At 41.5% G+C, this 27738-nt stretch overlaps 2 protein-coding genes across 3 annotated transcripts in view; one reads left to right on the forward strand and one right to left on the reverse strand.

Annotated features, from left to right (window-relative positions):
• The window catches only part of EML6 (EMAP like 6), a 272017-nt gene that overhangs the window by 128877 nt on the left and 115402 nt on the right, over positions 1-27738 (reverse strand). For both annotated transcript variants that reach the window (XR_009210040.1, XM_032176630.2), the window contains exons 6-9: positions 22646-22831; positions 20923-21058; positions 5176-5377; positions 1771-1908 (exon numbers count right to left, since the gene is read on the reverse strand). Coding sequence is in view for 1 of the 2 variants with exons in the window: in XM_032176630.2 (XP_032032521.1) it covers positions 1771-1908; positions 5176-5377; positions 20923-21058; positions 22646-22831 (662 nt within the window). In the remaining variant the exon portion in view is untranslated. The remainder of the gene's footprint in view (positions 1-1770; positions 1909-5175; positions 5378-20922; positions 21059-22645; positions 22832-27738) is intronic.
• On the forward strand, positions 7097-7768 carry LOC116483012 (large ribosomal subunit protein eL19-like). The gene has a single exon (XM_032753633.2). The coding sequence runs from the start codon at positions 7106-7108 to the stop codon at positions 7694-7696; it is 591 nt and encodes a 196-aa protein (XP_032609524.1). The 5' UTR covers positions 7097-7105; the 3' UTR covers positions 7697-7768.

Below are 27738 nucleotides of genomic sequence, written 5' to 3' on the forward strand. Positions count from 1 at the left end.
GGGCACAAACCGCAATCTGACAGAAGAAATAAGATCTAGCATTTGATAGATCAATGGAGTAACTATAGGTTATAATAATCTATCAGATATTTCCAAATAGGAGAAAATAATTCAAATGTCTCTAGCATAAAGAAAAAAATATTTAAGGTGATGGATAGCCCAATTACATTGATTTGATCTTCACGAATTATATGAATGTATTCAATTACATGTACCCTGAAAATATGTGTATCTATTATGTATTGATTTTTAAAATTTTAAAAAATGCATATTTGCTTTCATGTTTATATTATTTTTCCCTAAAATTTTTGTTTCAAAGGTTGGGGTTTGTCAAATTGTTTTAAAAATACTCCACGGAGAAAGGGAGAATATATCAAGATTAACATAAATAAATCATCTTTTTTATACTTTAAGAAACTAGTCACTGTTAGGCTTGATACTTATATTGTCGCAAAAAGAGCAAGCCAAAAAAGCAGCTGAAGAAAATTACCTTTTTAAATGTTAAATGGTGATGTAATCATTCAACATTTCACTGTCATGAATACAGTAAGTCACTGGAATATTTTGTTTTGTTTCTGACCAGATTCTTTTAAGAATTTCTGCTCACATTTGAAAGCTCACTGGGGTTGTTTTTTCCCTACAACTGTGAGACAGGATTATGATGACTAGCAGGTCCCCTGAGCTAGTAAAGATGGTTTCATCAACTCCAAAAAAACTGAATGCATAAAGAATACCAAATAACCGTTCTACGTAACAGTCCCTCATACCTGCTATCATTTATTAACAGCATTATGGTGTACTAGAATGTCATAAAATAGGTGTCTGGAAATTTATGGGTGTCTGTGTGTGTGTGTGTGTGTGTGTGTGTAGTGTGGAGGCTTGAGAAGTCCATCAAAAAAGAAATCTGGTACTTAGCCATCTTTTCACACATCACTAAGCAGAGAAAGAAAATGTTGCCCACTAGTTCAGTAATGAGTTATGTGTGGTTGGTAGTGAGAATGTATTGTAATAAACTGTGCTAAGACCATTCTCCAGTCAAAGCTATGGAGAATTCTCTGTGCAAAGCGGGCAATATTTAATTTATAGCTGCATTGCTTTTCTATAATTACAAAACATGCGAGTCGAGAGAACAACAAATGCATTCAGGGGAATTACAAGGGTGGGTCATAATTTTTTTTCAGTAAAAATTATATAGGATGTTAGTAAATAGGAAATATTCCATTTTAGTATCAATTATGGGTAGAAGAAATCTTTTACTAAAGCTCACCTCTAAACATCTGGTGCTGTTGGACGCTGCTTTATTCTTTCTTCCTCTTTTCTTGGCTTACTACAAAGCCCACAATCTTTTATCCAAAACCCTTGGAATTAGATGTGCTTGGGAATTCATTATTCATTAGATTTTAGAAAGGTTCATACACAATATATCATGTAACATCCCCAGTGGGGGCTGGGGCAGCAATGTGTATTAAACACAATAATTTTGCAGCAAGTCACATGACACATGATTATTCCTACTAAGAGATTACTAGATTATAAACAGCCTCACATCAGTTTGTTGGGTTAGACTGTGCTGCCAAATTATCAAATAATTTTGTATTTTCAGGGTGTTAGGACTTCAGAATTACAGATAGGGGATCATAGATCTACAGTATTCCTATTTGAATGGGTAAATGGATTTTTCCTAAGGTCCTGGCATGTATTATGACCAGGAAAATTGTAACATTTAACACGAGAGCATTTCTAAATACCATTTTCAATATCAGTACGTGCCTGACTCGGAGAACAATGAAAGAGCCGTCCTTCATGCCCAGGGCCAGCTGAGATCCATCGGGGCTGAAAGCTACACTGCGAACCGCCTCTTCCATGTTACAGCGGGCGATCAAGGCATGATCAGCCAGGCTCCACAGCCTAGGCACAAGAATGAAGTCAAAACAAAACAAAACCAACTTCCCATGGTCATCGGCCAGCCCAAGGCAAGAAGGCCTGCTCACCACACCAACAGTAACAAGAAAAGACATAGGAACTTCACACCAGAGCCCTTTATCATGGCCTGTCAGCGAGTCTGGAAAGGTGTTTTAGTGCATCTTTGGGTCATTTTCATTATTTGAAGGAAACCAGCAAGAATTATAAAATGAGGTAACATTTCCAAAGATTGTGAGATTCACAGAACAAAAAAAAAAATTTAAGGCTGGGCATGATGGCTCAACGCCTGTAATCCCAGCACTTTGGGAGGCCATGGCAGGAGGATCACTTGAGCCCAGGAGTTCGAGAATAGCCTGGGCAATATAATGAGACACAGACTCTACAAAAAAATACAAAAATTAGCTGGATGTGGTGGTGTGTGCCTGTAGTCCCAGCTACTTGGGGGGGCACAGGCAGGAGGATCACTTGAGCCCAGGAGTTCAAGGCTGATCCTGCCACCGCACTGCAGCCTGGGTGTCAGTGCAAGGCCCTGTCTCCAAGAAAAAAAAAAAAAATTAAATACTACTTCATATAAAATATTACTTTCACTTTGGAAATTAAAAGTTGTCCTTTATGTATACCAATGGTTGTTCATCACACATACATGTGAAAAAGTACTTACAGGATAAGATGCCATTATTATTAGCTTTTTAAAAAGTATGCGCCAGACACAGTGGCTCATGCCTATAATCCCAGCACTTTGGGAGGCCAAGGCAGGAAGATTGCTTGAGCCCAGGAGTTCAAGACCAGCCTGAGCAACATGGTGAGACTCCATCTCTACAAAAAATTTTAAAAATAGTTGGGTGTGGTGGGGCATGCCTGTAATCCCAGCTACTTTGGAGGCTGAGGTAGGAAGATAGCTTGAGCCTAGGAGTTCGAGGTTGCAGTTAGCTATGATCACACTACTACACTCCAGCCTGGGAAACAGAGCAAGCCCCTGTCTCAAAAAAAAAAAAATTATATATCAATATATATCTCTCTCAATATAAATATATATCAACATAAATATATATCTAATATAAATACATCTCAATATAAATACAGATCAATACAAATATAGATCAATATAAATATATATCTATCTACATATCAGTATATATAATCAATATAATTATATATGTATGTAAATATATAAAAGTGCTTTCTAGTAATAGTTATTTCAGCACACACAGATTGAAATATATGTTACATTTGTTGGCCTTCCTAGGAAGAAAAATGTGTCCGAGATGAAGAAGAGCAAATAATATCCCCGCTGTTGCTCCTCATAAGCTTCCCCGGGAGCCCAAGTGATGGGTGCACTTTTGTGGGGGTGGACACCTCACAGGACTCCTCGCCAGTGAGCACAGTCACTGCTGGAGAAGTGGCAAACAAGAGCTGCAAGTGCAGCTCAAACAAAGCTTTCAGCACACATTCCCATCCCCACAACACCTAAATCCAGGCACCCCAAGCTGAGTGAGCCTGAATGAAACATCTGAAGATAGAAATAAGGCTTTACATGTTGGGTGCAATTGTGGTATCTGACTTCCATCAATTAGTACTTTTTTAAATATAGTCTTCTGTTAACACAAACTAGTGTCTGGGAGACTGAGAACCTAGAGCTCTGCAAAAGACAGACAAGAATAAATCACACGCAGCATGGTTTCTCTCAAAGCATTCTGCCATCAGAAGGGATGGGGCACATCCCTTACGATGCTGAGCTGCACAGTAAATAGCTTACCGGTCCCTTAGGCAGCCTGTACTGTGCAGCCTCAAGCTGAGTATGTTCTCAATACCTCATCCATTATGCACGATCTCATGTTGCTTCAACCTTGTACTATTTTAAGCAATGTAACCATTGCTTTACTAATAAAGAAACCATCACTCCTCAGTAAATGGTACTATCCCTCTAAAGTCACTATGCTCATCTTTCTCAAGAAATTATGACTTTCAGCCTTCCTAAATTTTAATACTTAGTATAAAAATGCATTAAAGATTCTAGTCAAATTAATGGTTAAAGGGAATAAGATTCTGGCAGTCAGGGCTCCTCAGGGATGTTTGCAATTCTGAGACTCAACAATTGTTGAAATATAAAAGCGAAGGACTTCCTTGAAATCACTTCTTTCTGGATGGGTATGAGTTTCATAGGTGTCTGAATAAGTGGGAAAACTCAAGAGTAAGAGAAAGAGAAAAACAGAAAAAGAGAAGTGAGTAAAGTGAAGTATAAACCAAATAACCATTTATGTCACCAAGGAGAGAACAATAGTTGTTTTAGTTGTTCGCCCTGATTTTTAGATCAATGAGGTTTTCGTGCTTGGTAGAGAAGGAAAAAATAGAATTAATGACTACACTAATTGTATTTTGATTAGACTCATAAACATACAAAATAAGGGAGGTGGGAAGTAGTGAGCTTTAGTCCAGTTTACATTGTTCTATATTAGCTATTAAAACCCAGAGGCAGTAGCCATTCAATCGATTGATCAGTCTGTTCCTCTCACACTCTCCCTCTTTCTGGCCTGTTTGTCGTTGAGCATATCTAAATCTCAGCACTAAGTAATAAAATATTGATATTGGGGTAATATTCTTCATCTCAAACCTTTAAGTCGTATGTTCCTTTAATAGTACAAAAATACTGGAATCATAAGTCATTGTGCTCATTTTACCCAGTTGTGCTCTCAAAAGAATAAAAATGATCCACAGCAAGAAAGCTGGAGGCTCTGAGTAAACTATTTTCTCAGGCCCCATGATTCGTTGATCTGATGATGTGGTTCAAAATTTCATCTGAGACTTTAAAAAGAAGTAATAGTTTACTCATGTGCTAAAGACAATTTTGAGAATCAGAATTTAAGTTCTAATGATGATGAATGAGACAGTCTCTAAAGTGTAAAATCTCCATGCAGCCCCCTGCAGAAGACCAAGGGCACGAGGGGACAGTATAGTTTCATCACAGATGAGTGTGCTTACCTCATAAATCTCCAATTAGAAAGAACCTGAAGCCAGCCTCACCAGTATTCAAGTATTTTTCACTTCTAAAAAACATTTCCATGATTTAAGATGCAGCCAAGAAAAACAGCAGGAGCAAAATGCCAAAAACCCACTTGATGAGCTAAATGTCTTAACGTTTTATTTGGAAACTGTGTGGTTCTGTTCTGCACTTTATCCTTCTATTAATAAGCAAATTTGGGCAAATAAATCCATCTCAAAGAAGTCAGAGAGGTGACAGCGGTGGGGCCTCACCTGACAGAGCGGTCATCGCTGCCTGTCACAGCCAGAGGCTTCTTGGGGTGCAGGGCCAGAGCCCAGAGCTCACCCTCGCAGTGGCCCTGCAGGATCAACATCGGCTTGTCTCGCTCTCGCACAATCACTTCAAATATCTCACTGTCCTGGGTCCCTGCTAGAAGGCGGTCTGCTTTCCAGCACACGCTCCGGATAGAGAGGCCTGACAAAAATAAGTAAAACAAAAGCAAATCTTCACACTATTCACACACACACACACACACCCACACCCCTAAAGTAAATGCCCTTTAACCAGGATAGCATCAAATGTGACACGTCTTAAAGACTCCTGGAGGCAGAGAATCAACTCTGCCACCATTCTGTGCTTTCTTGTTTTTTGAGATGGAGTCTTGCTCTGTCACCCAGACCGGAGTGCGGTGGCGCGATCTCGGCTCACTGCAGCCTCCGCCTCCCAGGTTCACACCATTCTCCTGCCTCAGCCTCCCGAGTAGCTGGGACTACAGGTGCCCACCACCACGCCCGGCTAATTTTTGTATTTTTAGTGGAGACGGGGTTTCACCGTGTTAGCCAGGATGGTCTTGATCTCCTGACCTCGTGATCTGCCCGCCTCGGCCTCCCAAAGTGCTGGGTTTACAGGCGTGAGCCACCGCGCCCGGCTCATTCCGTGTTATTTTCTTACAAGTGTTGGATGTTTCCTCCACCCCTTGTGATCTAGTGTTGCGAAAGAGCAGCTGCTTTTCCTTGACTTAGGATAACTATGTGTTTCTACAGCAGCATGGTTTGTTTTTATTTTTTAGAGACAGGGTCTCACTCTGTTGCCCAGGCTGGAGTGTGGTAGCACTATAGCTCACTGAAGCCTCGACTTCCTGGGCTCAGAGTAATCCTCCTGCCTCACCCTCCCAAGTAACTGGGACTACAGGTGTGCAACACCATGCCTAGGCTAATTTTTTTTCTTTGTAGAGACAAGGTCTTGCTATGTGTTGCCCAGGCTGGTCTTAAACAGTAGAATGTATTTTAAATATGATATCATCAAGTAAATATAAGATGATAAGTTGGTCTTTATGAAAACCTAACCTTCAGGATAATTTCCTTTGGATTTGCTATGAAAGAAGAAATCAGTTCAACCTGTAGGAATAACATTGTATTAAAAGTATATGTGGGTGAGACTACAGAACAGCTGATGATCATATTAAACAAGTTTAATACATATTTGATCAGAATCTAGATATATCCTACTAAATAAACAGATGCACCGTGTCTCAGAAATATGCAAATGAAACTCTAATTTCAGTCTCAAAATACTATCACACATTTATCAATGAAAATACTATTCTTCACCGACTTAATTTATGGAATCTTCTCCACAAGCCTCTTCTCCAAAAGCATAGTACTCCTTTAAAGTGCACACTTCCCTCTCGGTAGTACTATTTCATCCTCCCTAGGCAGGTCCTCACTTGCCTGAGTCTCAGTATCTTAGATTTTTTGCAGTCTGTTCTGTTCCTTACTGGGTTTGTTATTTGTTTAGGCAGTGAGTTTTCTAATCCGAATTAGAAATACAGAAGCAGTATCAATTTCCTAACTACTTTAAAACAAGGCCAGGATGTGAAGGGCTCCAATTTGCCTCCCCAGCAGGCACTGTGTCTCTGGGATAGAAAGTATCAGAAGTTCGAGGACTTGGGCTCTACTCCTGCTCTAGGCCCAGCTGGCTAGACATAGGAGTATTCCTTCCTTGCTGGGGACCAACTTTTCTCCCCTTAAGATGTAGACTATAATTATGGTGACCAAGCAATCTGTCATTCCAATTAGAACGCCTTTAAGAGGCTCTAAAACTAAATTTACATAATACTTTGAAGTATTTGCCTAAGGAAGTAGCTTTCTTACGTTGAAAGACCTACTAAACCTTTTTCCTTTCGCTGCTGCGGCCGCAGCCATGAGTATGCTGAGGCTTCAGAGGAGGCTCGCCTTGAGTGTCCTCCGCTGTGGCAAGAAGAAGGTCTGGTTAGACCCCAATGAGACCAATGAAATCGCCAACGCCAACTCCCGTCAGCAGATCCGGAAGCTCATCAAAGATGGGCTGATCATCCGCAAGCCTGTGACGGTCCATTCCCGGGCTCGATGCCGGAAAACCACCTTGGCCCGCCGGAAGGGCAGGCACATGGTCATAGGTAAGCCCAAGGGTACAGCCAATGCCCGAATGCCAGAGAAAGTCACATGGATGAGGAGAATGAGGATTTTGCGCCGGCTGCTCAGAAGATACCGTGAATCTAAGAAGATTGATTGCCACATGTATCACAGCCTGTACCTGAAGGTGAAGGGGAATGTGTTCAAAAACAAGCGGACTCTCAAGGAACACATCCACAAGCTGAAGGCAGACAAGGCCCGCAAGAAGCTCCTGGCTGACCAGGCTGAGGCCCGCAGGTCTAAGACCAAGGAAGCACGCAAGCACCGTGAAGAGCACCTCCAGGCCAAGAAAGAGAAGATCATCAAGACTTTGTCCAAGGAGGAAGAGACCAAGAAATAAAACCTCCCCCTTTGTCTGTACATGCTGGCCTCCGTGGTTACATAGATCAGCCATTAAAATAAAACAAGCCTTAATCTGGAAAAAAAAAAAAAAAAGACCTACTAAATAGTTCTATCAAAATATTTTCAATTATAACATTCTAAAAACTGTTTACTGCAAAATTAAAAATCTGGAGCAGAGAGATAAATAGGCAGAGTGATGAATAGGCAGAGTATGGAGGATTTTTAGTGCAGTGAAACTATCCTGTAGGATACTGTAATGGTGCAGACATGTCATTACACATTTGTCAAAACCCACAGAATGTATGCCACCAAGAGTGAACTCTAACGTGAAGTATGGCATCTGGGTGATAATGACATGTCAAGGTAGATTCACCCACTGGAACAAATGTGCCACTCTGGTGGGGGACACTGATAGTGAGGGAACCTATGTATGTGTGTTGTGGGTGGGAAGGGGTATATGGTAAGTCTCTCTACATTCTCAGTTTTGTTCTGAACCTAAACTGTCCTAAAAAAATAAAGTCTATTTAAAAAAATGGCCAGGCACGGTGGCTCATGCCTGTAATCCCAACACTTTGGAAGGCTGAGGCAGACAGATCGCTTGAGGCCAGGAGCTTGAGACCAGCCTGGCCAACATGGTGAAATCCAGTCTCTACTAAAAATAGAAAAATTAGCTGGACATGGTAGCATGCACCTATATTCCCAGCTACCTGGGTGGCTGAGGCACGAGAACGGCATGAACCTGGGAGGCAGAGTGACTTGCAGTGAGCTGAGATTGTGCCATGGTACTCCAGCCTGGGCGACAGAGCAAGATGGTCTCAAAAAAAAAAAAAAAAAAAAAAAGCCAAGACAAACACTAAACCAGCTGGGATGCTGGGACAACAGAAGGGGTAATTTGGGGTACATGGACATCCTAACTATAATCTTCCTCTTAATCACCTCACTGTGGTCTTGAGAGGATTCAATGAGATAACGCATTTATTAAGAGAAAGTAGTTTTTCAAGGCATAAGGCTTTAAACAAATACATGAGATAACTCTCCTTACTCCTTGCTCTGAATTCATTGCTACAGGTCTTGAAATGGCGGGAGAAAGCACACAGGCCGATGTATCATTCCCGCTGGGAGGAGTAGAGACACCCTGGCAACACTAGTTCGGGGTCAATTACTCAAAATCCCCCACTGCAAACATCAGGATGGGCTTTCAAGGATGGGAAGGAGAGAGGTATGGTGAAAGCAGTCAGGATGTCATTGCAAGCTGACAGGGCATGCAGCTCAGCTGCAGAGAACCACATGGCCTTGCGCCCAAGATCCTGTTGCCACGGCCCTCCTCCTTGTCCTGATCTCTTTCCCTACGCTTTTCGGGGTTTCATTACCACTCACGAGTCAACATATTCCCGTTTTCTCCCTGGTGTTTTTCTCAGCTCCTGCAGGAGCTTGGCAGGAGGGGCTGAATTAGTTGTCTCCCCAACAGGCTTTGCATCATCTAGTTTTATTACACAAAGGGTTTATTGCTTTGCTCTTCAGCATCATCAGGAAGGAAGGAGAGTCAGTGATATTTCAACATCAGCAAAAAACAAATAATCTACCTTTACTGTATTTATTATCTGCTTCCTCTCAGTAGAATAGAAACGTCTGTGAAGAGAGTTTTATCAGTTTTATTTACTGCTATATCCTCAGTACCTAGCACAGTGACTGTCACATGGTAGATGCTCAATAAAGATTACTGAGCAAAAGAAATAAAACATCAAAATCAAACATTTGAGTCCTTGGAGATACCAAGAAATAAAAGATACCACCCCTGTTACTCAGTAAGAACATTCAAAGAAGGGATATATTCATTCCTTTATTCCAGAAATTTTTATTCAGTGCTACTCTGTGCCTGACAGTGGAGCTTAACAGTGAACAAGACAGGCTCCTGCCGTAATGAAGATTACATTTGAAAAAGGGGCCAGACATATATAAGCAGATATCCACGCATCAAAAACGAAAGTGATGCAAATGTATATGTGTACCTATATACACATAAATTGTATACACATACAGACATACACATTACATCTTAGTGATACATTATATATTTTAACTGTTATTGAATATTCAGATCATAGTCCTTTTATAATGCCACTGATTGTTTTAAAGACATGGCCCTTTTCCAGGCAGGCCTGGAATCCATGGCTTCACTGCAAGCATGAACACACCAATTCTCCCAAGGCCTCCAACAGCATGTCTGGCCTCTCAAGGCCAAATGACTTGAATCCCTCCCAAGGACCTGGAGCTGTATTTGGTCAAGCATATATTTATGCTTTATTACAGAAAGGGTTTAATGCTGTACTCTTCAGCATTATCAGGAAGGAAAGAGTTAATGATTTTCCAACATCAGCAAAAACTAAATAATCTACTTTTTTGCTGTATTTATTGTCCTGCTATTTTTTAACCTTATTTGGGGGAATAAATTCAGCAAGGAAAAAAGATTATAACAACCCACGACCTGGAATTAAATATTGACATTAAATATATGTCTATATATCCTCTCTTTTAGAAAATGTTGAGGCTCAGGAACAAAGATGAACCTTCCAACTCAGCCCAGACTAATGAGCCAGTCAAGTCACACGGCACTCAAGTGTTTTTCAGACCATATCCAGGGAGCTCTTGCATTCCTCAGAAGAGTTCCAGGGTCCTGGAAAGGAGAGGGCCTGGAAATGCGACAGCAAGAGGCGGGAGTTTGAAGATCCCACTGCTGCATTTTCCTCGGCACGTCACCATCTCCGACTTCATTTGAAAAAGGATTCATTTGAAAAAGGGTTCCACTGAACTAACCAACGTAAAGGCGAAGCTTAGCAAGGATTATTTCTGGCTACACATGGGTGGAAGGGAAGAGAACAAGAGAAGGAGTTGCTACATTTTCATTGTTTGCAATATCAACTTAATGAGCTATGAACATTTTATCTCAGAGAGCAACTGGGTCTCTCCGTAAGTACTCAGTTCTTCAAACACATCAATTGTCTTTTGTCACATCAGACAAGTCAACCTCATGGGGTCTGTCCACCAGGCAATAGATACAATACCAGGTCACTCTCATTTCTAAGATAACCATTTTAAAAAGGAAGACATCAGTGAGTCAAAAGCTCTACTCATGTTTCCTAATAACATCCCATTTCCATCCTTTTTAAACCTAATTGTTCTTCTGCATGCAAGAGTGGTGAAGAGAACCACACAGTCTCTTCTGGGAACCTTCTGGTGAGACCTTGGTGAGTAGCAGATCCCTGACAAAGTTCTGACATTAATTCACTTCTCCTGTCTATCCAGGCTTAGTTTCTACTTCTGACATAAACCCAGAGAACCCATAAACCCATGATGTCCAAGCTGGGCTGGCCAAGGCAGCTGCAGCATTAGAAGGCAACGAAGCTGTCTTACACTCCTTTATATTCTGCTCTGGGAATCAGAGAAATATAAGCTAGTATTTGGAATATGGCTACAAATCCATCAGTAGTTAAGAGAAACAGGAGAAACCATCCTCATTATTTAAAACCACAGAAGTTCTCTTTCCTGGAGAAATACACATCATTGCTACTTTTGACAGTATGAACTGAAGGCGTTTCACCACACAGATGAGGTGTCCACATTTGGACACCATACCCTGTGCCACTTGTGATGAGAAACGTGGAGCTTGGGCCTATGCTTGGTACAGAGAGCCAGCAGATGGCAGTAGAGAGCAAACCACCCATCTAAACCAAAAAATCCTCTAATGCCAAGACCAAATCCTCACCAGTCCGTGGCCCTGATTTTATACTCAGACCAGAGAAGAGAAATGGCATCCTTCGATTTCCCTCTGCTACAGTCCTGAAACCTGGCCATGGGGAGATCTAGTTTGTGAATATCAAATCAGATCTCATTACTAAGGGACACTGCTTATTTTCTACCACTAGTTTATTTTGAACAGTTAAATATATGAACTGGATTTATATACCAGCCCTTCCCAGCTATATGACATGGTAAGGTATTTAGGCATTCATATCGTTAGTTCCTCCATCTGTAAAGTGGAGATATTAGCACTCACACTTCATAGCATTGTGAGAATTCAATGCAACAACACTTGACCCAGTGTCTGGCACTGAGGAATGAATCAATACGTTATGCTATTATTTTAACCTGTGGGTTTTGTGCTAGGTCAGGATCTTTTTATTAAGTTCACATCTCATCACAGAACAACTTGCTGTATGTGTGGTCACATCCGAGCCCTGTAAGGTGGCAGTGCCAGGAACTATGAAATGCCCCATGGGCCTTTCCTAGAGTCTTAGTTACTCTGCCTTATGTTACAACTTAGCTTTTGTCATTTGCTGTTATAACTTTGATCTGCTGGCACTGCAAACTCGCAGAGGAAAAGGCTATGTTCCAGCACACAAAGAGAACAAACCATTAGGGGAAGAAAATGGCCTTTTCTCCCAATTCTTTGGTCCAAGAGGGGAAAACTGAAAGCAGGGAGAGGCTCGTATTTAATAGTGTTCTTAAAACCCATGTTCCAAGGCCTGATACAATAAAGGGCCAGACATGGTTGTTCCCAACCCTAAATGTACACCAGAATCTACAGAGAGAGCGTTTAAAAGATATAGATGCTTGCGGCCCTCTCAGATATTCCTCCCAGTTGGTCTGGACCAGAGCAAGACTTCATTACTTTTAGCTCCCCAGGGCTGAGAACCAGTGCCTGCTCAAGCCATTCTCCAGCTAGTGTGTTCTCGCATGTCAGACTGTTGAAAATTCAGAGTGCCCGGCAGGTCCCCAGCTGATTCTAATGCAGTGGTTCTTCAGTCATACACTGGCAAACTCTACCCCACTGGATCAGAAAGCCCAAGGATGATGAGCAAATGACAAGAAAGACAGTAGCACCTCTGAGAAGTCGACTTTGAGTTAAACAAGCAAGCCCTGCAAGTGGGCAGTAAGGATCCTCACCAACTTAACCAAGCCCTGTGCCCGTGAGTGCCCACGAGTGCTTAGGAGGTGGCATTATCATTAACCCCGTGGACAGCGCCAGGCCCTCAATGGGGCTAGTAAATATGTGCTGAACCGACACGGAAATAACAGTATAGAAAGTTTGTATTACTTGCCTCAAGTCATACAGCAAGTTAGCAATAGGGGAAAAAAAATTAAGGATTCAGGCAGTTCAAGTGTGGAGTTAATACCCTTCCCCATAAAGTTATTTCCTATCTTTGTGAATGTATGCCCAGGACATGGTACTGAAGGTGAAACAAGACAAGGTTGTGGCTGTCTCCTGTAAACCTAACCTTATTAAGGATGCAAAACCAGGGAATGCCTCGAGTGCAAGAGGTAAAAGGTAATAAGAACAAGAGAGAGAGGAAGAGTAATTTCACCCAGACTTAAGAGGGAGTATTGGGAGAGGGTGTGGAAAAGACAGCAGAGACCTTCAAAATCCCCTGCCCTTGCAGCCCCTCAGGAAGGGGTGGCTGAAGCCACCTAGGGAGGCTGGATCCAGGGCACAGGAGCTCTGGGCCTTGAGGGGGCTTCTGATGTTCTAAGGGTAATGCTGAAGACAGAGTTTGGAAATGTGAAAGAAATGCAGGAGGAAAGACATGCATCTCCCCAGGGATTCATAAACACCGATGATTTCAGAGCCCAGTACAAAACAGAAGTGTGGGGCCCCTTGCTAAAAAATGATTAAGAATTCCAAGAAGTGACAGCAAAGCATGCAACCAACCGCAGGGCCCTCCTCAGCACCGGGCCCTGTGTGACTGCCCAGATCTCAGCCTGAGAAGCTTCCCTGCCAGGGGACCCCCAGGGGAGTTTGAGGATTAAATGGGATCCTGTGTGTAGAGTGTGTACCACAAAGGCCACCACAGAGTGGGCATTCAGCACTGGCCCTGAGCTGGGAGAGTCGCAGGGCTGGGGCTGCAGGTCATCCTCAGCACAGACTGCCTATGACCTGCTGCTCCTGTTCACAAAGGCTCCCTGCCTGAGAATCTCCAGCAGAATTCATAGCGAAGGTTTCTTTTTACAAAATCTCTGCTTATTTCAAAACCCACTCCACAGGATCCAAAATCCTATAGCCACAGGAACTGTGAAAGATCCACAAAGCCTAGTGAGACTTTCTGATGAAAATGAGAACACATAGCCAAGCCCATGGCCTCCCACCCAGGGAGGAAACCCACCCAGGCTAGCTTTTACATAAGGCTGGCTAAGGAGAGTTATTTACAGAGGAATTACTACACAGCAAGCCAGGCCGGCGGCCCTCTGACACCATGTCACACGCGGAACCTGAGCACACAACGACATCATGTCTCCTGGCTGCAAATCTGTCTCCAGCTCCTGAGGCACGGGCCGCAGCAGTGTTCTTCTACCTTCTCAGCAGAATAGTGAGGCTGAAGGGCAAGCCCAGAGAAAAACGGTGGGCACACATGGAGAGCGGCGACAGAGGCAAGGAGTCAAGAGGTGAGTAATGGAGCCACCCGCGGAACCGGAGAATAGGATGTGCTTATTTTGCTTCTATCGTAAACAAGAGTATTCTCAGTTTGAGAGTTGGTCTTTTGGACGTTCTCTGCAAGGGTTCTTAACAACAACACTATCAACATTTGGGGCTGGGTAATTCTTTGTTGTGGTGGCTCTCCTGTCCATTGTAATACTTTTAGCAGCATCCCTGGACTCTATCCGCAGTTGCGACAATCAAAAATGTCTCCAGACACTGCCAAATGTCCAAAAAATCACTCCTGGTTGAGAGCTGCTAGACTATCTGACCATCACAGTACTCTGAGGAATAAAAACAGTAATAAGCAGGAACACTGTGTAACAACCACCTGGGCTCCTACCTCTGATCCTATCCTACCCCAGTCTGCTGTCTGCTCTGGGGCAGGAGAACTAAGTGGAGATCCGATCATGCCACATGCCTCCCTAAACCTCTAAGACCTCCTGTAGCTGGCCCTTGGAGTGCAAGCTTGCATGTCACAGGTTGACACAAAGCAACCAAGTTATCTGTTCCTCCTTTTGCATCCTCATCACTTGCGCTCCTCCACAAGGCTCCACCCTCCAGTCCTATGACACTTTTCATTCACCTGACAGCTACTTCCAGAACTCCAGCACACACTAGGCACATCCTAAGTGGGTGGGAGGCATCAGTGAACAAAGATCCCTACCTTTGTGGAAACAGACAATAGCCAAGAATGTAACACAGAAATTATACTGTATGTTACAAGGTGAAAGGTAGACCCGGGAGAAGGGGATTTGGAATACTTGGAGTGGTGGAGGCAGAATGAGTTGCAATTCTAGAAGAGGTCATCAGCATAGGCTTTATTTGAGCAAAGGTTTGAAGGAGAGGAGGGAAGTAGTCATGCAGATTCTAGGCAAGAGTGTCACAGGCAGAGGGAGAAGCATGGGAGGGCAGAGAGGGGAAGGAGCAGCCAGGGCGAAGCAGAGCAATGGGGAGGGTGGTGGCTGCCATAAGGACTTTGACTCTGGGTAAGATGAATCATTGCAGGGTTTTGAAGAAAACAATAATGTGATCTGGCTCACATAAAGTTCAAACAATCCCTCTAGCTGCTGTGCAGAGGATGGTGGTCAAAGCAGGAATGCAAGTTACAAAGCAACTGCAGTATTCTATGTGAAAGATGGTGGTGGCCTGACCAGAGAAGGTTCAGTGGAGATAGTGACAAGTCTAAGCAGGGCATCTCATGTTGTGGAACTTTGGCCTGTAATTCTTGCTCAGTGATTCACCTAATGCAGGATCTTTCTGGATTCGGAGTTTATAGTCCATTAGACACAGCAACAACTCAATAAATATGTGTTGGTAGTTAAAACCCACAGAACTCCCCCGACCTCCACTCACACCTAAAATATAATCATGACTGAAATATACTTTTCAGGACTTCCTATTCAGTTGCTAGACACGTATCTGGCACTTGGATGTTTAATAAATGTTTACTGAGTGGACAAATAAGTAAATAATACATCTTATACTGCGTGAATAATTACTGTATTCCTTTAGACAGAATCATTTATAACCATTAACTCAAAGTGTTTTATTATCCTAGAAGTAATTCATTTTGGTTGATGGACTTTAAGAATTTTGGCTTTTCTTGCCACCACTATAAGTTACTTAAGCTTCATTATTTTACCCAGATCATAAATGTGTTATAAAAGTGATCAGACTCAGCGTGGACTATTATGAAGTTTGGTGTGAGGTATGAGTGAGTGACCTCAAGCTAACAGTTTACAATTAGCTTGATGCTAATGACCCTGGGCCTCATTGTACCATCCATGAAGTGAGGGAGTTCTCCCCATCCCCCGCCGCCACCGCTGCCTTACATCCAGGGTCTCTCCCAGCTTCAAAATTCCAGAATTTTATATTCACTAAGATGTATATTGGAGAACAACCACCCCGTATAGCTGAAATCCTTTGGTGCATCTAATTCAGAAAAATGTAGATTTGGGACTTGTAATATATCCAGCAGAAACTGAGGCAACACCTTGAAATTAAGTATTTCTATAACGAAATATATAAAGACACCCAGTAGCCTCATATCAGGACAAGTCTTGCTGCCAAATTAGTTATTTAAAAAATCTTCTGGTATTCTGAACTTTTTGGCTTTGAGAATTGCAGATGAAAGATCCTGGGTGAATTAGGTTGTTGGTTTATATCATCTTGTGGTGTTACTGCCACAGAAACTTGTTTGAACACCCAAGTCAGCAAAAATCCAATAACTCACAAAAGATGCACAAGTCACTGGTGCAAATAAAACGCTACAATTCCCTTCACTGAGGGATGGCCCTCCTAATCATGTGAGGGACATTTTCTTTGACTAACCCTCGGGGAGAAGGGAGGGAGCCCTGAGAATCAGATCTGACACTAACCAATTCTTGATGTGAATGTGACCCATCTCCAATCATTCACGCTTAACCTAAAGTGGGTTTATTTTTTTTTACTGTAAGTCAAGTGTCCTAATTAGCTCAAGCTACTACAAAGATGTAAATTAATAATGTCACTTTATTACAAAGCCGTATCATTTTTCTCTGAGCTTAGTATCCATCTTAGTTCATTTTAAAACTTCTTTCTTGATGGCTAACAGTTAATAGTTATTAGAAGATGCAAATGTATGAAAATCTTGCCAAGATTTGCATTAAACAACTTGGAAATTGTCAGATTCATTTTGTAAATCTTCTAGATGTCTACAGGAGAAGCAACAGAAGTCTTTACAGGTGGCACACTAAGTGTGATCTTTATAAATACCCTCAGATTCCTAAACACTAGTAAGCAGCAATTTCTTAATTTTTGCTAATACTTTTAAATTTATAGAACATAGAAAAGCACCCATAACATGTCATGGGAACTGGGCCATGGCCATGATTAATTCTCTTGCTAAATTTGTTTAGAAAACTATTCGGCTGTTTGAGTAAGATGAGAAATCACTACATTTCCATTGAAATGAATTCGAGTGTCACTGTTTCACAAATTGCAAAAATACAGAAGAAAGCTCATTTATATCAAGATAGTTTTATTTTTATTTTTTTTTTTTTTTGAGACAGAGACTCACTCTATCACCCAGGCTGAAGTGCAGTGGCGTGATCTTAGCTCACTGTCACCTCTGCCACCTGGGTTCAAGCGATTCTTCTGCCTCAGCCTCCCGAGTAGCTGGGATTACAGGCGCCTGCCATAGCGCATGGCTAATTTTTGTATTTTTAGTAGAGACGGGGTTTCACCATCTTGGCCAGGCTGGTCTTGAACTCCTGACCTCATGATCCACCTGCCTCGGCCTCCCAAAGTGCTGGGATTACAGGTGTGAGCCACCACGCCCGGCCAAGATAGTTCTTATAAAAATAAAACTGTCATGTCCAAACTGAGAGCAAGGAAGCTTTATGTCCAAACTGAGGGCAAGGAAGTCTAACACTGCTCTGCCTGAATCTGTTCCTTTCAAACACACTTGGTTTGTTTGAGGCAAAGAGAGGTGGAGCAGAAGGCCAAGCCTTCTTTGAGGGAAGGGATGAGGGGTTGGTGGGGGATAGGGAGGACACCTGACCATCTTCTGTCCACTCTGCTTTCTTTTGTTCTTTTCCCACCCTCTTTCCTTCCCTCTTATTTGCTCAGCTCTCTGCTAATGTTCAAAGGATCAAGGGTATGGTATTGCCTGGCTGAAGGGGGAGCTACGCCACAAAGCTATTTACATCTTGATTACTTTTATCTCCTCAAATCCTATGTATTTTAATTCCTATACTTGTGTTGGGTCTTCTACCTCACTTTGGATTTGGGGCACACCTCCACTTGCCTTGGAGAGGCTGTTCCATCACAGGATGGCCCAGGCAGCCGGCCTCCAAGACCACAGGAGGGCCGGTTCTGAGAGTCTCTCCCTGTTCGGAGCTGTGGAAGGTGGCTCTGGAACTCAACATCCTCCTTCCTTGCTTCAGTGGAACAATGGCACCAAGGCCTGGCTGAGCGCAACAGAGCACCTTAGAGGGGGATTCAGAGCAAGTTTCCCCACAGGGCCCTGTCCATGCAGGCTCAAGAACTCCCTAACTTGGGAGCAATGGGTGGGCCAGACTTTAGTTGTTACCAGTAATTCAAATCAGGAGCCTTTCTTCTTTTGATGCTACGTGTATATTGTTTTTTCACTGAGGGCTGGAATTAAGGCATCTCTTTTGATGCTTGATGATACACAGTGGCCTTTTGTGACAATGTTGCCCAAGCCAGGGGGAGGGGATAATTTTAGGTGGGTGCTCCAATGGCAAAAATTAAACCCCAGCATATTAAACTCATGTCACAAATATTAGTTTAAAGCAAAGTTTTAAAAAGATATATTAATCAGTTTAAAGTAAAATACTAAGCAATTAAGAGTACTGGTCATCAGCAGCAATTCTAAAAGTAACATCATCCATAGCATCCACACTGTGGGGCTGCATGCTAAGCAGTGCCATCTCCACTCTCCTAGGAGCTCCATCCCAGCCCCTATGCCCTCTCTGACTCCCTTGGACTCAAACTGGAACATGATCTATACCATCCTGTAAAAGCACAATCTGTTTCTCCCTACAAAACGCAGGCTACTGCCTTATCAGTAAGCCATCTAAGATGCACACCAATCCCTGATCAACGCCAAGCCCAGGCACCACAGGGCACATCCTATGAGGTGCAGGCTTGTTTCGGGTTCCCAGTATCTACTGTGTACCACCCAGATGTACTTTATCTTGGCAATGATGGGGTGGGAATCTGAGACTGACAGTCAGGCATTGCTGACTGTCCTAACTCTGTAGATGGGAGTTGGCTGTGGGGATGATGTGATCAGTACAACATCTGGTTACACAGATCCTCATTCAGAACTGGTCCCTGAACTCTTCCAGGACAGCCAGGCTCAAGGACTCAGTATTGGGCAGAAAAGTATAGCAGGGTAAACCAATGGCTTCTTAGCTGATCCCCATGCTTTAAATTTTATGCCTTAATTATGTGATACAATTTTTGGATTAGTTAAATGGAGTAACTGCCAAAAAGAGTCGTGAATCCTGATTGGTGCTCCCCAACGTTTAGGCAGTTTATGGTCACTAATCCCACCTGGCAAGTTGACTCCACTAAGTACATGTTTTGGTTTCTGGTTTACTTTGAAAGATACACCAAGAAGTTTCATGGTTCAGGGTCAAACATTTTTGGCTACTGTACTTAAAAAAAAAATTGCTCTTAGGGGTACTCGCAAGCTTACATCTGTTTGGTATGTTTTTTCCAGATCAAGTTTCCCTGGCCCACACTCTATGGCAGAGAACTTAAGGACTTTGATCTCCTTGTCCCTACATTGAGGTAGATACCAAATTCCACAACTTCCTATGCCAACCTCTGTGCCTAGTATACAGAAACGTATGCACACCAGCATCCTGAGCCTCCGTGAGAAGACAACAGTCCAATCCTGGATTAGTTGACTTAAATGCACATTTTTGTATTTCACAGATACATAAAGCAGCTGGCATCCAGGTATAAACAGGAAGTACAATATCCAGCTCATTTCCCTGTTGCTCAACCGTTGGAAAAGTTTTGCTGCAAACAACACTAAGGATGGCCTGATATGCCGTCTACGCTGTCTTCTCCCAGTCCTCTGAAATCTACCTAAGGCCGGCAGGGAGCACTGCGCACTGCCACATTATCTGGTCTATGGAACAACCTCTGTGGCAGCATCGCCATCAGGTCACACAGCGGGGGCTTCATGAGGAACAACCCAGGAGAAACAGCTCGTTTCAGGCCTGTTGAGGACTTTGAGCCCTATGTCACAGGGTCTTCTCTAAAAGATGCTCAGGAAATTTCTCCCTCATCTCGGCTCCCCTTCATAAGAACAATGGGTAAGTTTTCATCCTGTGGACCCCCATGGCTCACAGTACCGTGTACCCCTCCCTCGGCGCTGGGTCTGTGGCCCACCTGTGGGGAGTGAACAGAACCTCCCAACCTGTGCTTAGTGTATTAACACAGCGCTATGACTTCCTCTTGTCTTTCCTATTTACACTTTCCACTTTAATCTTTCTCAGCTGTAAATTCTTTGTCTGCCAAAAGGTAACAGGCCTATGAGAATTTTAAAAGATGTATTGTATTCTGATATATACACTCTATATATGGTGAGAATAGCTAACAGTTTGAGTGCTAAGTGCAGTTTGCAAGTATATTTAGTCCTCATCCTAAGCATTTTCCAAGTATATTTAATCTTCATACAATTATGGGAGGCTGGTGCTAGTATTATCTCCATTTTATAGATGGGGAAATAGATGCCCTGAAATTTGAGACTGCCGTTCAATTTCTTAACTCTCTCATAGGTAAAAAGAATTTGAACCCACACCACACGACTGAGCCCATGCTCTTAATCCCTACTACTATAATTATCTACTACTTTAAAGCTACTTAAAAAAAATAATTTGTCTCATTTCTCCTCTCATTTGCTTGTTTTCAGAGGCTGGGTACATTCATTTTCATGGTAACCAACTTGCCTAGAACTTCTTGGTTTTGTCACTGACAATCCCATCTCCTAAGAAACCTCAGCAACTTCATCAGAATGCTTATTTTGGCTGCAGCATTGCTGGTTCATACAGATGCATTTGTGCGAATTAGGAAAAAGAACATCCATTTACTTTTAACATACTTTTGATTGTATTCAATATATTTATATAAACGGCCTTTTTAAAACGGGGTATAGAGAAACAAATATGAATACAGAATTTCACATTATATTTCACATCCAGAGTTACAGGTAAGCTTAACACATATATTACCTTTATATCCTTGTTCTGTCTCCCTGAGATCAATTTTGGTTATTGGTTTGAAATCAGTATCCCATAGTCGTATACACCCATCTCGCCCACCAGTGGCAAAGCCTTCTTCACAAGCATACATGCTAAAGATTCCAGCCTGTTGATTAAAATAGGTAATACTCAATGCTGCAACCATCCTAAGTATGATGAATAGATATAGTTGAATGTTGATTTAAAAACATAAGGCAAAAACAAAAATAAAACCCCTTTGTTCTCCATTGAAATGCTGACAATAGACCAAGTAGCCATTTATAATACTGTTCATCTCAGCTACATTTAAAAAATCATAATAATCAAAGCAAACTAGTTCAAGTGATCTTTTACCACTACTAAAAAGATGGTAGTATAAAAAAAATTCAAAAATATAATTAATGCTGATATGGGAATCAAATTCTTTTATGTGATAAGTGGCCCTTAGAGAGAAAAAGACAACTATGGAGGTGTTTCATGGAAGTTGCTGCCTAAAATAATTAAGTAGAGATAAGAGGCTAGGGACATAAACACTTTCATAGGCACAAAAGTGCCCAAAATCTACCTCAGTGAGCTCACAAAGGTATCACTTGAACCTAATTGAAAATGTAAATAGCACTTGTGTTAGCTTGTTAAGCATCATTTGAAGATTTTCACATGGGAAATAGTTTTAGTAATTTAAAGATGCTCCTCCACAGGAAAACACTTTATTTGGTTTGTTCGAAAGTGCTGCAAGAATATAATGCTGACATAAGATCCAGTATAAAAAGAAATTAGGTTACTAAGGTAGCTGCTTTTATGAATGAGGACAAATACGGACCAATTATTTTAAGAGCTGTTTCATAATTAGTGAAGCCAAGAAAATTCACCTGCAACATATAGTGAAAGATCTGAAATGTCATAGCTCTAAGAGCTGCTTAAACTTTTCTTCATATTAAGGGTATAGGGTATCAATTTGGAGGCAATAAGCTAAAGGTTTATCATTTCCAATAACATCTTTACCCAATTTCCATTCACTATGATAGGCTTTGCCTTTTACATCATCTTCCCATTTGTAGGGACAATTTTATCATTTGTAGATACAACAATGTAGTCATTTTCATGTGTGTCAAAAAAGAGAGCAGAGTGGTAAGAAGTTTGTCCTTGTTCTTACGAGCAGACCACCAGAAGATATGTAGTTATCAATGGTTTCTGATTGTACCTTAAGAGCTCATGACACTGGTGTGGAGGTAACACCCTGCACCTCAACATAAAGAATGAGGAAAATCTATCTTACCAACCAACGTAAGAGCAATAGTTATCTACACCTTTTCTGTTCAAACTATGGGTCACTGATGAGCTGTGGCGACATCATCCCAGACCTATGGAGCCAGAATTTGCATTTTAATATGATCCCCCAGAAACTCCTGAGCACATTAAAGTTTGAGAAGTGCCTATGAGATGAATCTGATGAGCTAGTTCTAGTGTTCTGTCAAACTACTGTGGATGACACAAATCAAGCAATTAATAGTTAAGGTGAGGGCTAATTACATTGTATGCTTTTGAAATATATTTTCCTTTAGGTGAGCAAATGTAATATGGGAAATTGTCATGAGTGGGGAGTGTTCAGCAGGGTCCTCTGATTCTAAAGCAACAAGGGAAAAATACAGGGAGGGATTGGTGGTCTTACCTTATTTAGTAAGTCACCCACAGATTTCCACATGGTAATACTTACGCTATGTGCTCCTTGAATGGTGCGGACTAAATTGAGCCCTTTCCAGACATAGATGTCACCATTTAAAGCACCAGAGTAGGTGATGTCTTCTTTGGCACATGCAAGGCAAAGGATGGTCTGAAGATCCCCTGTTTTGCCAAATATCCCTCTTTTTGCTGTCAGGGCATTTCCACACAGTGTCCAAAACTAGAATGTAAGTGATAAAATAGATCTCCAAGATAGAGTATTCAGATGTACTGCATTGGTGTTTATTTATACTTCAGTGCATTTCACGTAATTTGCTCTATCCAAGCTAGGCACAAATAAGTTAATTTGCTTTGCTGTAACATAACAACATATAACACAAAAGCATTTTAGCTAACTACCAGGAACATAAGAAAAGCCTGTAACAACACTTCTAAAATTTTCAAAGTTCCAAAATTTCAAAGCTTTGCTCATTGTTGAATGGTGGTTTAATAGAAGATAATGTTCTCAGAGTTGGAATCAAGTGGACAAATCATGTTTTGCTTAATTTTTTGTCAAGTTATGAAACTAGTATAGGTTTATTGTAGAAAAGTTTAGAAACACAGATAAGTATAAACAGGAAAATTGTGATGGTCTATAACTTCTGGTTAGCATGTTGATATATCATCTAGATAATTTTTTTCTGTTTTTGAGACAGTCTCACTCCATCACCCAGACTGGAATGCAATGGCACAATCTCAGCTCACTGCAACCTCTGCCTTCCCAGGGTCAAGTGATTCTTGTGTATCAGCCTCCTCAATAGCTGAGATTATAGAAGTGCACCACCAAGCTGAGCTAATTTTTGTATTTGTAGTAGAGACAGGGTTTTTCCATGTTGGCCAGGCTGGTCTCGAACTCCTGGCCTCAAGTAATGTGCCCTCCTCGGCCTCCCAAAGTGCTGGAATTACAGGTGTGAGCCACTACACTCGGCTATATCTAGGTATTTTTGATGTACATATATTTGGAAATAATTTCTAACTTTAAATGTTATAAATCTTCATTTTAGAAGTGTTACTTAGAAATGTTTCATAAATATGAGTTATATTTCCATATACCCAAATAATTGACTAGGCTTTTCAGTTTTAGTTGCATAAAATGTGTCCATCGTGTAGAAGACCATACACAAAGCTTCAGCAATTTTATAGAAGGCAGTAAGGACACTCCCATGGTTATACAGACACAAAATATTTTGCATTGACATAGTTTTTTTTTGGTGGGAGGTGGAGACAGAGTCTCACTCTGCTGCCCAGGCTGGAGTGCAGTGGCCCGATCTCGGCTCACTGCAACCTCTGCCTCCCGGGTTCAAGCGATTCTCCTGCCTCAGCCTGCTGAGTAGCTGGGACTACAGGCACATGCTTCCAAACCCAGCTAGTTTTTTGTATTTTTAGTAGAGATGGGGTTTCACCATGTTGGCCAGGCTGGTCTTGAACTCCTGACCTCAGGTGATCCGCCCCACTTGGCCTCTCAAAACGTTAACATAGTTTTCATGTATCAACTAGAATAACCTCACTGCCCTTGATATAGCCCCCCTTCAGTTCATAAAGGCTATTTGCATGTGCTAAGTTATTTGATCCTATCAAAACCCTTAATAGGCTAAGGTAGACGGGATTGTCATCTCCATCTGGAGGGGAGGGAAAGCAAACAGAAGTAGCTCACTGAAGGTAAGGGTTCAATGGGGTTAGAAAAAAATATTGAAATCTTTTATCTTTGCTTTGACAACTTTGAATCAATGCAGAGGCAAATGAAACAGTGAGATAATTTTAAGGTAGCATATTCAGACTGTGCCTGGGTGGCAAGGAAATTCAAAGGTAGAGAACTAAGTTGAATTAAACAGAATGAACAAGAGTAGGACTTGGATCAGCAGTGAGGAAGAAACTGCATCTGGATTCAGAGGAGCAGGATGAGATGAAGCCACATGGCAGGAATGTGGGAATAAATCAGTAACAATTGTACTATTTTACACCTGCAGGAAAGGAAAAACCATGGTCCTCTCAGAGTAGTTGGATACTGGAGGAAACAGTTCTGGGATGGCTATACCCCCAAGGTGGCTGGGATTCAGGCAGCTGGGGGTGGGGGGCTGTCCTGTGTGTGTGCGTGGCAGGGGGTTAAGGAATAGAGGGATGCCTTGGCAAGAATGAAGGGCAGATACACGATGAAGGACCAAGTGGGATTCTCTTCTCAGAAAAAGGTATCAGCTCTGGTAACTCATTTCTTTGGGTATTATTAATGAAAAGGTGTTAAAGTCTATGTTGAAATAATAAAGCAGCCAGGCGCAGTGGCTCATGCCTCTAATACCAGCACTTTGGGAAGCCAAGGCAGAGAGATCACTTGAGCCCAGGAGTTAGAGACCATCCTGGGCAACATGGCAAAACCCCATCTCTACAAAAATAATTAGCCTGGAGTGGTAGCACACACCTGTAATAAAGTTTTTTTTAAATAAAGAATAAGGAGATCTGGGAAAAAGCTAGTTAGGTATAAGCTTTGGAAAACATTTAAGCTGTTACTATGAACCTGAACAAACTATTAGACATAAACGATTAGTGGTTGTACCTACATGCCAAAGAACTTGCTGTTCATGGCAATGCTTAAGGCAGACAGTTCCCTTTCTCTTTACACCTCCTCATGCATGAAGATTAAAAAAATTATTTAGTCCTTTAACTATGGATGTACACCCCCAGCCTGAGTTATCTGAATATTTCCAGACAGACAGTCACAAAAAAATGGACCCCATTATCTTCGGACTTGATCTGCATAAAAGTTTATTGACAAGTCACCAGGTCAGATGGTATAAGGCCCACATGAAAACATTCCAAAGAGTCAAATGATTCCCTAAAATGTATGATACTTTCTGCAGAAAATCGCAAATACTTGAAATATTATCTCTTTTTGAGAAGCATTTCCTACTTGGAAAACAGTGGCAGTTTAGGGTAGCAACACATCATTAAATTCACATCAAATGAGGAGACCTTGTCTATCTTCTCTAGTCTCTACCCACAGACTAATGCAAATTTTATTAGAGCTGGCAGGTACCTTGAGTTCATCTAGCCCTAGGTAGTCCCTAAAGTCCCTTCTGTCTCTGACTAGAGACGGCTCAACAGTATCCACAAACCTGGTAGGCTCATTTGCTATAAAACCAATGAAGTGGCTGATGCTCAACTGCTACTGTTTTTCAAGCATTCGTTTCAGATAATTGCAAATTTCCTATTTGCCAAAACATAGGGGATTTACAAAGCCGAAAAGGATTTCACCCTAGCTACACAAATTTCAGATGAAAGTATTTTCTTCGAGTACAAAGATTTTGCACTCAATTTATGACTGGAATCATTCAATGTTAAGGTAGGTTTTTTCAGGGAAAAAAAAGTGGAGAAATCCTGGTAATTGGATATAGAGAATACAAATAGCAAAAATAATTTTTTGAAGCCTGCTTAAATGTATTATATTTCTAAACAAAATTAATAAAGTATTGCTGGGTAGACATTCCAGATTCTTTGAGGTAAAAATGCTTGTATTTGCTTAGAAAAAAAGTCCAAGTCTGCTAAGACAATTAAATTTAAACAGGGTAAGTAGCTCTTGTTTTCAAATAAAGTTTCAGAATTTTGTCTCTGCTTTTCTGCTTTTAGAATTTACCGATTTAAAAGTTAGAGTTAACCAAGAATAGAAAGAGATAGGAAGGAATCAGGAGAATTCTATGAAGTAAGCAGCAAATCTAGTTAGAATCCAATAAAAAGTTAAGGCAAGGTAGTTCACTAAAGACATTTCTCAGTGGAAAGAGCTCTATAGGAGTCAGAGGCTAAGCTTAAATCTCACCTCTGCCATCATTTTTGTGAACCTAGGAAATGGGGAAGGAAATTCACATTATTGTGCCCCTACTGGGTTCCATACTCTTTAATATAATTATCTTTAATTTAGGAGGTAGTGATCTCTCTCTGAGAGAGACAGACAGAAAGAGAGAGAACGAACGAATGAATATTAATTCAGCCTCAGGGAGATTAAATGGTTGCCCAGAGTCAAGTAGAGGGAAATAATCACGAATCGAAGTCAAATTCCCACCTAACCCCCTAGGATCCTGGGTTTCTTCACCACTGAGTACAGGATGGATGATGGCTCCCAGGTTAGGGTCCCAGATTTCCAGAAACCCACCACAGCCTAGCAGAAATCAGGATCATCATGAACTCACATGTTTTTTTACTCATGGCTGAAACAATTTTCATATTTTAGTCTGATCAGAGACTCATGTTGGCAGATAACATCTTTGACTAATAGAACATTGCTAAGGAAACTATGATTTAATGGCTAGTTTATTTTGTGGCCACCATCTTTCAAAATATTTCTTCCCTAAAAATACTATGGAATAGGTTCTTTGGTGATGAAAACATTGGTAATCTTGGAACGTATCATGAGCCAAGGACCCTCCCAGCTCCCCAGTCCCACGCTTCCATGGGTGACCAATGCCTCTCTTAACTCCTGACAGAAGTGCAACCCTTCCCCTAGTTCTGCCTCCTGATCCTTCCTACCAAACTCACCCACTCACTGAGGCTCAGCCTAAGCAGCATCTCCATCCTGACAACATGCTTCTAGCCAGCTGGGATCTCATCTTTATCGATAGAGGGCTTTGATTTTATCTTTCTTCTAAAACATTGTCTTAATGTTTTAACGGCTAAACTTCAAGCAAATTGAAAGTGGGGTGTGTTTTTGTTGTTTCACCTAGTACAAACTCAAGTATTAAACTGAGTGAGTTTTTGGTCTTTCAGGTATGCTGTACCAAGCATAGAAGGAGCCTCCAGCTGCTGCTAATAAAGCAAACTACCTAGATTTCAGCTGATGTTTTCCTAGATTAAAAATATACACACCAGGGCTTGGTACAGGATTATTAAATGTTTATGAAGCCCTAAAGTGTTGATGGAATATCTTACAGTTTTGAGTAGTGGAACCTCTAAAATTTTTGTTCTCCATTTTTAAATTTTTTCTTATTTTGAAATATATATTATTGTAAAATAATTTTACAATGAAGTATACAAGGGAAAAAATTATCCATCAATCCACTACCCAGAGATAACTGTTTAACATTTGGAGATGTCCTTCTAATGTAT

This window comes from Hylobates moloch, unplaced genomic scaffold (genome assembly GCF_009828535.3).
Source record: "Hylobates moloch isolate HMO894 unplaced genomic scaffold, HMol_V3 SCAFFOLD_15, whole genome shotgun sequence".
NCBI classification, from domain to species: Eukaryota; Metazoa; Chordata; class Mammalia; order Primates; family Hylobatidae; genus Hylobates; species Hylobates moloch.